An 11,261-nucleotide genomic window follows, 5' to 3' on the forward strand; every position below is an offset into this window, starting at 1 on the left:
TGCCCCAGAGGCCAAGGGTATGACATCACAAAACTCCTCATGAAATAACACATGGCCAAAAAGCAGCCTGAAATGAGAAAAATGTGCAAACACTTCCTGGCCATCCTGGCACCTATCTCCTCCAGGACCATGGACAAGACCCCCAGAGCGTGGCCATTTCTCCTTTAGCACTGCTGCTTGCTTACACACTGTTCACTTAGTTTGGTTAGAGCTTGCCCCTGGGTAACAAAAAGCATTGTAAAATATGGAAGAATAAATCAATGAAAAGCACACTGATCTTGACAATGTTTGCCTAGAAATGGATGTGAGATACCAAGTGAAACTGTTAGTCGCTCTGTCAGGTCTGACTCTCTGTGATCCCATGGGCTGTAGCCCACCAGGCTCCTCAGTCCTTGGACTTCTCCAGGCAAGAATGCTGGAGTGGGTTGCCATTCCTTCTCCAGGGGATCTCCCCAACCCAGGGATCAAACCCAGGTCTCCTGCATTGCAGGCAGATTTTTTTACTGTCTGAACCACCACAGAAGCCCATGTCAGCCCAAACCAGAAGTGTCACGGGACACCAGTCTCAAGGTGGCCAATCTCTCTCCAGAGGGAGAAGACATCAAGTCAAATGAGCTTTCTGTCAAGTGGGGGCCTGTGTGTGCTCTATGGATAAGAGGAGATATTCTTTGGGGTCAGCTGATAATATAAAAGGCAGGTCATAGCTTCCTTAGGAAGGGAGGAGAAATAGCACAGCCATTTCCAAAAGCAGCAGATCCTGATCTGTGTCATCATTTATGGGACTGACCATGGTCACACCTGCTTATGTGAATGTCTAACAAAGTACAAGATCGATGAGCTTTAATCTATCTTCAATCCCATCATGCACCCCCATCTTGGAATAATGCCCTCTACACACTCATGTGTTCCTCGAAGTTCTGCCAGAAAGCGTTAAAATGTTTCAGGGCAGAACACCAGTCAAGGGAGAGACAGCTCAACCCAAACTCACATTCTCAGCTTTATTCACCATCCTAGTGATGGCTGCTCTGTACAGTGCAGGAAAGGGGAACCCCACCCCCCGAAAACCAGGAGTATGGAGAGACAGTGCAGGCCAGACTTGACCGTCAGTGAAGGTGACAAGGACGACCAAGGACTGGCAACCACACTATGAGGAAGCCAGGGAGCCCCCTCCAAGTCTCATCAAGGACCCGGAGCAGGTTCCAGAGCCCCAAGGGCCTAACAGTACGATCCCCAGAAGCCAAGGTCCATAAGCCATCAAGGAGCACCGAGGCCCTGGAGAGACCTAGAGGGCCAGGGTGTCTTTGATGAGCCTGCGCATGGTGGTGGTGACGGAGGAGCCCAGGGCATCAGTGATCTGGAAGGAAATCTTATAGAGGTAGGGCTGCACGTCCCGCAAGCCCGTGTCAAACACGTTGTCCACCTCTGACTGCGTGGGCATCTTGGGCAGGTACTCGTGCCGGTTCATCACCTCCACGATGTTGATGATCTTCTCGCAGAGCTTCTCCCCCACCTTCTCTCGGCAGATCTGCCGCTCCTGCTCCGTGGCCAGGGCCACCACGTGCACCTTGACCGTCCATACTTCCCAGGGGATGCACTCGTCGGAGAACGGCCAGCGAGACTTCTTCTTCTGGTAGAACTCCAGGGACATCTGCCCCAGCCCGTCGCCCCCAGAGTTGCGCAGAGCATCCTGGGGAAGGAGGAGCAAGAGTGAGCAGGCCAAGGCCCCCACTGGGTTCTCACCTGCAAGGGCCAGCTTCCTACGCCCCAGAGAACCGCTCTCTCTATCAGACCTCCCGGGAGGGCAGGGAACGAGACCCAGAGAGTACAGGATTTGTGTAAAGTGACACAGATGGTTCCTCTTAAGCAGAATCCTCCTTCATTCCCTCGAAGACAACCTAAACTCACAGTTTCTCAAGAAAAGCCCGGCGATCTTTGAATAGAGAGACAGAAGCCAAGGGACAGAGCAGGCTGGGAGGGGAAGGACAGGCCACATCTAGAGCTTCTCCCTCTTCTCCTTGGAGAAGCAAATGGGGCCACCTGGTCTAATAAATCTGCCCGTCCCCCCATGGGGTGCAATGGCCCACACTCTTCCTCCCAGTGGAGCCGAGACCCCAAAGCACCCGTCTACCTTTCTCTCTGAGTTAGGGTCAACCCAAAGGTAAGGATGCCTCCCTCAACTCCTTAACAGCCCATCAGGAAGTAAGTCTCTCCTTTATTGACAAACCAAGCTCCCATTCCCTCTGCTGACAGTAACAACAGCTACCGCTTCTACAGTGTCTCCCGTGTGACGGCTCTCCAGCACTTGACATATTTGACTCACTTAATCCTCATGGTGCATACACCCTATGAGATGGGTACAGCTTTCGTTCCAAATCTACGTATAGTGAAACTGCAGTCCAGAGGAGCAGAGTCACTTGCCCAAGATCACACATTTGTGGGTGGTAGAGCTGGCTCGACTCCATGCCCTTAAGAGTCCACTGTTTCATGTGCTTGTCATAAGCATCTGGAGGACAGGAGTCTGAACACCTCTGCCTCCCCTGAAGGGGTACTGGGAAACTCATGAACGTGCCCTTTCTAGGCTTGGAGCAATGGGAGGGTGGGGAGTACCCTGTGGCTGGTAGAGTCCACCCCTTATGAGGATCACTCGTCTATAGAATGGACGCCAGACAGACAACCCTCCTCCTCCGATCTTAGGAAGGGCACCTTACGAGAAATTTCCTTCGTTACTTTAAATTTTAAAAATATGCACTCACTGAAAGAGTGAAACACTGCAACCCTGAATGAAGACAGAATTAAAAATCACACCTCCATTCCCGCCCCGAGATGACCAATGTGAGCAGCCTGGCGTGTCCCTTCCACCCTTCTCCTGGGCCCTACAGGCCCACACAGACACCTGCCACACCGCCCACAGGACGCTTCTCTGGGACAGCCACTGTCTGAGCCCAGCAGCCCTCCCTCTCAGAGAATCTCGTATGAGAAAGGCCCGAATGTGGAAGCAGAGCAGAGAGGTGTCAGTAGAGAGGAGGTCAAGAGTGCAGAGCGATGATCAGCCCAGGGGCCCTGGCCGCCAGTGCTCCAGGGGCTTCCTGCCCTCCTTGCTGGTACTTTTACAAGGCCCCCTCATCTACCCCCTACCAAGCACTCCTCACCCAGAGGAGCTCTGAACACGCCTGTTCCTGAAAACCTGCAAGAACCTGATAGGCCCACCTAGGAAGGGCGAGCTGGTCCAGCAGCAAGGAGGTGACGACACTCAGCAGCCACCTGCCGCCCACGGCACCCCACCTTACCCTGAATTCCCCGACGACCTTGCGCAGAGCGCGGTCCAGCTCCTCCGAGGAGACACGCACGTAGGTGAAGTCAATGAAGTCGCAGTCCACATCCTGGGTGCCCACGGTGCCGATGGAGTAGGTGCCCTCCTTCTTGTAGTGGAACTTGCCGGTGCTGCGGTGCAGGAGCACCGTGTGCAGCACGGCCAGCATGGCCTCCTCCACCTGCCGCCCCTCGACCGAAACCTCCAGCACCTCCGATCGGCAGTTCATCTTGCAGTCGGTGGCCCACGCTGACGTCAGGGACCAGAGGAGAGACGGTGGAGCTTCACCCCACCCAGGGGCCACCCTGCCAGAGGAGCCAGATCAGAATGAGGACACATTCTGCCTGATCGGCGTGTCACCTGCTCACATCCTTCCAGGCCCAGCCCTGTCCCCTGCCATCGCGGCCCTTCTCTGCTGGCAGAGGGCCGCAGACTCTTGGGATGGGAGATGGGTAGAGCCTCACAGCTACCAGTCCAAACACCCAGCTCCGGCCTGAATTCGGTGACGGCACCCAGGGTGGTTTACAGTACATGCTCACTGCGAACCCCTGCCAGCCCCAGCCCTTGCGATGCTGCCAGGATGGAGGACAGACAGGCAGGTAAACTTCACCAGAGGTGTGAGACACCATGATGGGAGTGAGAAGAAAAGGAAGACTGGAATCTGACCTCCCGGGACCCTGAATGACCAGGCATCCGGACTCTGTCCCGAGAGCGGTGGAGAGTCCACGCATCTCTGTCCAACACTCAATCTGCGCATCAGAAAGTTAACTCCAGCCGACAGATGAAGAACAGCTCGTCACTCTTTGAGGGGTCACAGACTGCTCTGAGAAGTCAGTGAAAGCTAAGAAGACTGAACTTGAAACTTCACTGACACAGACACACCAAATCTCACAGACTCCGAGGTAAAAACTTGCCAATTTAAGGGACTCTCCCAGTGCTCCAGTGGCTAAGACTCTGTGCCCCCAGTGCAGGGGGCCCGGGTTCGATCTCCGGTCAAGGAACTAGATCCCACAGGCCCCAGCAAAGATCGAAGAGCCTGCGTGCCACAACCAAGAACCGGTGCAGCCAAGTAAATAAGTATCAAAAAAAAAGAAAAAAGAAAAGCTTGTCAGTTTAAGGCAGAAAGGGTTGGGCAAGGAGTCCAGTTAGAGGCCACCACCGTCGTGCCATTTCCAGCCAGTGCAGTGGGATGTGGCAGAGTGGTGGCAGAGTGTGGCGCTTCCACATCCAATGGCCCAGGGTCCGAATCCCAGGTTTCCAGTAACTTGCACTCTGACCTTAAGCCAATCACTCAGTCTCTAAGTCTACTTTCTTATCTGTAAATATGGAATAAAATGACACATGTGAAACACAGCAGGCTGGTGGTTAAGAGCAGGGACTCTAAAGCCAGACTGCCTGGGTTGGAACCCCAGCTCTCTCATCAGCTCACTGTGTGATCAAGGGCATGTTGCCTCACCCCTAAGTGCCTCAAGTTCCCCAATCCATAAAAAAGGGATATTCACAATGGCTACCTTGAAGGTGTCCTCTCCAGAGTAGGGTGAGCTGGCATCTGTAAAGCACCTGAAGCAGTTCCTGGCAAGCACTAAGCACTCAGCACAAGCTGCTCTAATTACTCCGTTGTTATTGCTAAGAGATGACGAAAGGCAATGGCAGGACTGGAGGAGCGAGTGGGAAGGGAAGGACAGACGTGAGAACCAGAACTTCACCAGTGACTGCGTATGAGCTGGGAAGGAGAGGGGACCGCCAGATTTCTTAGCTGAGAAGGTTCAGCTTACACACCTCCCCTGACAGGGAATTCACCACCTCTCCCAGCAGGTCATTCCAGTCTTTTCAAAGTTCTACCCAGAGACTCCCTCTACGGAAGGCCTTTGTCTCTCAGTGCTTTAAACTGCTAATCTTAATTCTGATATCAAGAGTCACACATAGAGTAAGTCCCACCCCTTTCCCACAAAGGAGCCTTTCAGATATTCAAAGGCAGCTCTGCCATCACCCCCTTACTCCTTCTACAGGTTAAAGGTCTCCAGTCCCCAGAAACATTCCAGCTTCACATCACATCTTAATTCCTCAGGGACAGGCAACTCTCTTCAAAGTGTACTGGTTTGTCTCTTTGCGCCTGAAGTGAGGGAGGCAGTCCACAGACCACTCGGAGATCAAGCTGGCTCTGCCTCTCACTGGCGGTCAGCCCAAGACTACCTGTATCATCAGTTATCTTTTCACAGGTGTTAATCTTGTCTGGTCTCTCCTGAAGAAGTGAACTCGCTCAGTCTTGTCAGACTCTTTGCGACCCCATGGACTGTAGCCTACCAGGCTCCTCCGTCCCTGGGATTCTCCAGGCAGGAATACTGGAGTGGGTTGCCATTTCCTTCTCCAGGAGATCTTCCCAACCCAGAGATCAAACCTAGGTCTCCCGTATTGCAGGCAGACGCTCTACCATCTGAGCCACGTCTCTCCTACTAGTAGACAATTCCTTAATGGCAGGGACTGTATCCTATTATCAGTGGAATCTCAGTATACCTGGTTCCCAGTACACAGCAACTGCTCAATTCATCCTGAAAGGATTGCTGGACTGATTTATCCTATATATACTCTTAGGGCGAGCAGGGCTTCTTGCTCATTTCTGCCCTCTAGTCTAACTCCATCCAGCAGTTTCCCATCTGAAAACTCCCAGCTCTGGTCCAACTCTCTTTCCTTCCACAAACCCCCGCTGGTATCCCCCACAAGCCGTCAAACAGGCCATCCCTCTTTTCACTTTTGCCCCCAGTCCAGGTTCTTCCCTCATTCCCAGTGCTATTCAAGATTCCACTTCTTCAGGAAGTCAACACGAACCAACCCCAGCCTCCTTCCCAATGCGGCCACCTTTGCTCTGTGATGGGCTTGTCTGCTCCCTCACCCTCGACCCCCCCACCCTCGCCCCCGTGAGCAGGGGACTTTGCCAGGGCAGTGCCTGGGAAGTCTCATCCCTTCGGTGCCCCCAAGGCCCAGGTCTGCAGAGTACCGGGGCAGACGCTGACTGATGCCTCCACTGAGTCAGCCCGGAGCCCAGGGTTTCCCCCAGCCTCACCTTACACGGAGAGGCTGGCACGCGGGTCACTCAGGCTGGATCTTGCCCTTTCTCCTCCTCACGCACAGGTACGCCCTCCGCAGGTACACCGAAACCTCCCCGCGCGCCACGAGCCACAAGAGACAGGCTGAACGCAAAAACACAAAGTTATTCGGCTCCGCATCGAGAGACCCTGTCGGACGCAGGAATAACTTCCCGGCCGGGTTAAGTTTCTCCCGCCGCCAGTGCCGGCGAACCTCCACGGTCCAGGGACGCGGGAGGAGCGGAGCCCCGCGCCCAGCCTGGCCAGGCCCGGGAGTTCGAGGCGCGCCCGCGTTCGCACAGAACAAGGGCCACTCGGCTAGAACTGTCTCCCACCTCCCAGAACCCCCGTCTGGGACCCGCGGGGCAAGAAACGGCCCTCCCGGAGGAGACTAGATCACCTCGGCAAGAGGCGGTGCCGGCGCCGGAAGACCTGGCCCGCCCCTGCGAGCCCGGCCGGCCCCACCTGCTCCATCGGCCTCCGGCGGGGGCGCGAGCACGGCTGGCCGAGCCCTGACACCAGGGCAGCTGCCCGGACCGCTCTACCTCCACACCAGCGGACAAAAACAACCCCATGGAGCTCTACACTTTGAAGGTTGCTTTCTTCTGCATTATTTCTCGGATTTTAAGATTTGATGGTAAGAAGTATCCCCCTCGTTTGGACGAGTCCATTTAACCCCCACCACGGAGGATGTTGTTGTGTGAATAACTCACTTCCGCCATAGAGATGAGAGGGAAGGAGGGACCAGACGAGCTCTGTGCTGCCTCCCTAGGCGGAGAGGAGTCATCGGCAGAGAGCCACCCCTGGGACGGAGACGTGGTCCCCAATTCTGGTCTCAGAGGACTGGAAGAAGTACCCATCCCCTAAGATGAGGGACATGGCATTTGGAGAGGTGCCCTGGAGATGAGCTCAAGCCAGTGTTCTGAGTGGGAAAACTAAGTTGGTTCAATGTGCATGATGGAAGATATCAGGCAAAGAGGGCTTAACCTTACTCGGTTTTCTTCAGGAGCATTTCTTGGTGCTCTGCCATGATGGGTCTGGTGACTGTTCTTGCTTGTAATTCTGCCGTTGCCTCTGTATGGGCCTCTTGATGTTATTCATCCTTTCTGATTTCCTCCTTTATAAATGGGGCCTGGGGAAGGAGAAAGTAGCCGGCCTGACAGGCCGACACCCTCCTCTAGAGCCTGGACTTAACCGGAAGGGAATCAGGATGAGCTGCTGCGAGGGGAGGATCTGTGAGAAGGCAAAGGAGGGAGAACCAGGGCGGTTAGCACCAGCCCTGGGGAGGGGGAGGAAAAAGAGCCGAGGGACTTCTCTGGGGGTCCGCTCTTCTGCGGCAGGGGACGCTGATTCGATCCCTGGTCAGGGAACTAAGATCCCCTATGCTGTGCGGCACGGCCAGGAAAATAGAAAAATAGCCTAACTTCCACCGACTGCCGGAGAGTGTGGGGAGTGACTGAAGGCACTCTGTGCCCTGACACACTCGTCTCAGGAGCTTTCACTGCCACAGTCCTGACAACACCATCATCAGAATTACCTGTCACTGAGCTTTACAAGGCACCATGCTAGCATTTCACACGCACTAGTGTGTTAATTTCTCCAGCTGCCTTGGAAATTAAGTACAGTTTCTCCCCAGTTTACAGATAAAGAAACTGAGGCTCAGTGATACAGAGTGACAAGCTGTGACGGCATATTTTATGGGTCAACTTGACTGTGCCACAGAGTGCCCAGACATCTGCTCAAATATTATTCTGAGTGTGTCCATGAGGGTGTTTCTGGAAGAAAAACATTTGAATCACAGACTTAGTGTGGCTTCCCTGGCGGCTCCGTGGTAAAGAATCTGTCTGCCAATGCAGGAGATGCAAGAGGCATGGGTTCAATTCCTGGGTCGAGAAGATGCCCCCTAGAGAAGGAAATGACAACTCGCTCCAGGATTCTTGCCTGGGAAATCCCATGAACAGAGGAGCCCAGCAGACTATAATCCATGGGGTCACAGAAGAGTTGGACACAACTTAGGGACTAAACAACAACAAAGCAGATTACCTTCCCTACGGAGGGTAATAGTAATCGTGTTAGCAGCTCAGTCATGTCTGACTCTTTGCAACCGCATGGACTGTAGCCCGCCAGGCTCCTCTGTCGGTGGAATTCTCCAGGCAAGAATACTGGAGTGGGTTGCCATTTCCTTCTCCAGGGAATCTTCCTGACCCAGGGATCAAACCTGGGTTTCCTGCACTGCAGGCAGATTCTTTACCATCTGAGCCACCACGGAAGACTCTATGTGCGGGTGGGCCCCAACCAGTCAGTTGAAGGCCTGAATAGAATAAAAGGTTCTCACCCTCCCTGATTACTTTCAAGTTGGGACATCAGGGTTTTTTTTTTTCCCCTACCTTCAGATTTGAACCAAACTATCAGCTCCTCCTGGGCCTCGAGCCTGCCAACATTTGGAATCACCATCAGCTCTCCTGGACCTCCAGCTTGCTGACTGCAAATCTTGGGACCTGTCAGCGTCCATAATCACATGAGCCAATTCCTCATAATAAATCTCTTTCTATATATACACATTCTATTGGTTCTGTTTCTCTGGAGAATCCTGACTAATACATTTGCCAAGGCCACACAGCTACTCTGTCCTAATTCTGCCAGTCTTTTTTTTTTTTTTATCTTTTTATCTTTTGGCTATGTCACACAGCATGTGGGATCTTAGTTCCCAACCAGGGATTGAACTCGTGGCCCCCGCCCTGGAAGGGTGGAGTCCTAACTGCTGGACCACCAGAGAAGCCCGCTGCCAGTCTTTTTTCCCACTCTCCTCCCTGCACACTCATGCGTCCGTACCTGGAGCCTTTCCTGCCTGAGGATGAGGTTGAGACGTCTCACGTCTCCTGTCTCAGGCCCAGATCCTGACCAGTCCTTGCCTCCTCATACTTCCCTGAATCCTTAAAGGGTCATTCTCACAGTAACTCTGACCCTGAGTCCTACACCCATCTGGGTGGTCCTGTCAGGAACATGGCGCGGGGGGCGGGGGGGGGTCTCAGCCCCTCAAAATGAGGCTGTGTGGAATGAACTCTCCCATCCTCCGCCAGCACTCCTGCTGACCCAGATGGAATCATGCAATCATGCTGCACCTGTGAAACTGTCCCCATGCCAGGCCCATGTCCTACCTACCAAGGGGGACAAGTGGCAATCCTGGCCCTCTGAGAAGGCCTCAGAGTCTCACAGAGGAGATGGACCAGGAGTTGCACCTGGGTGGGAAAACACAGCAAAGGGTATGAAAAAATGACAGCAGGTTCTGCAGGGGCCAGAGGGGGCCAGGATGGAAGCCACTGCTGTAATCCCAGAAAGATGCCTGTGGCCTGGAATAGAAAGTGACACAGTCAGAGTGAAAAGGAGTCCCAGGCCCTGCTCTCAGCAAGCTGGGAGGTGATGGCACCAGCAGAAAACCAGCATGACAGCAACCTGAGGAGATGGACAAGAAGCGGGGTTGGCAATCCTGGGAAGAAGTGGGGCCACACGGAATTATGCTGGGGAGGCTTCCTGAAGAAAGAGAGAGAAAGGAGCTAGAGGGAGAGGTCTCAGCGAGGGTGGAAACCGAGCATTCTGAGGCAGGACAGGCCAGCACAGGGGGAGCTGACTTCTCAGTCAGAGTCACGGCCAGCCAGGCAGACAGGCAACTGGCGAAGGCCCTCTGAGGCACGTCTGCGGCAAAAGCTTGCAGAGGGACCTTGAAGGCCAACCCAAGACCTTGGGAGTAGGCAGCTGTCTTCGCAAGGCGACTGTGGCCTCAGATGGCCCCACCCCATCCCAGTGCACCCAGGGGAGAGCTAAGCCCTGAAGCCACCCCCAGCCGCTCCAGAGCTGACCCCCGTGCGTCACAGGGAGTGACTCAAGCCTCAGCAGCAACAATGAGTGGGACTGACGTCAGGCTGGGGGCTCCTGACAGTGGCCAGCTTGGCTGGGCAGCCGGCACCCTGCCTCCCGACCCTCTAGTCCGAGCCAGGATGCGGGGGCGAGGAGGACCAGCTGTCTGCTTCTGACATCTGCCCCCCGGGATCCTGGGCAGGGGCTACTCCACTTCCCACTCTTTCTGGGCTGCCACTCCCAGCACTCCCCCCACCCCCCGCTGGCCCTCCCTTCAAGGCGGAGGAAATGGCTGGGCGGAGGAGAGAGTGACAGAGAGCGTGAGAAAGAGGGGCCTCCCAGCCCAGCCTCGTCAGGAGCCTCAAGACCTGGGCAGGGCAGGAGGTGGCACTGGCTGCCCTTTGCCCCGGGATGCGTAGGGCTCTGGCCTTTGGTGATGGGGAAGGCTGGTGTGTCTGTCTCCTAGAAGATCTTTGTGTTTATCTCTCTGGCCAGCTGGGGTGGGGCTTTGTTTCTGTGTCTGTCCCCCAGAGGGAAGGGGTCAAGCTATCCTTCCTGCAAGGTCTGTGCCTCTGTTCCTCTGGGAGGTGTGTGCATGACTGTTGTTCTTTGGGGCAGAGGATTCTGTGAGACTAACCGTGCAAGAAAGAGGCCTGTTTACCCACCCTTCGTAAGGGAGTGTCTCCACCTACTCCTTGGGGGGGCTGCTTTTCTCTCCCAGGTTTCCCATTTGGCGGGGTTACCTCTGTATCTGTCCTCATAGTACCCCAGTTACCTGGGATAGGTCCAGGTCTTCCGCTTGGGCAACCCTGATGCTAGACTCCCTGGATGGGGGCCCTGTTGCTCTGATGTGCCTGGATGAGGGCAGCAACAGTCAGCACCCGCCCGCCCAGCTCGCAGCTGGGCACTGCTCCCTGCTAACGCAGCATGTACCCAGAAGGGCCCCCCCGCACTCCCCTCCCCGGCCCAGCTGCCACCCCCAGCCCTCCCAGCCGTGCCGGCATGATTTATGA

General features: G+C 54.9%; 1 protein-coding gene across 2 annotated transcripts; it reads right to left on the bottom strand.

Annotated features, from left to right (window-relative positions):
• Positions 977 to 6,866, bottom strand: ATG101 (autophagy related 101). Of its 2 annotated transcripts, XM_013963783.2 has the most exons (4): positions 6,794 to 6,866; positions 6,372 to 6,498; positions 3,288 to 3,615; positions 977 to 1,687 (listed from the first exon to the last, which is right to left on the bottom strand). In XM_013963783.2, exons 3-4 carry the CDS (start codon positions 3,537 to 3,539, stop codon positions 1,283 to 1,285), a joined length of 657 nt encoding a protein of 218 aa, XP_013819237.1. In that variant the 5' UTR covers positions 3,540 to 3,615; positions 6,372 to 6,498; positions 6,794 to 6,866; the 3' UTR covers positions 977 to 1,282. The 2 variants fall into 2 exon arrangements, with proteins under 2 accessions (XP_013819237.1, XP_005680001.1); XM_005679944.3 differs by having other exon boundaries at positions 6,372 to 6,809.

The sequence above is a fragment of the Capra hircus genome, chromosome 5 (genome assembly GCF_001704415.2).
Source record: "Capra hircus breed San Clemente chromosome 5, ASM170441v1, whole genome shotgun sequence".
Taxonomy (NCBI): Eukaryota; Metazoa; Chordata; class Mammalia; order Artiodactyla; family Bovidae; genus Capra; species Capra hircus.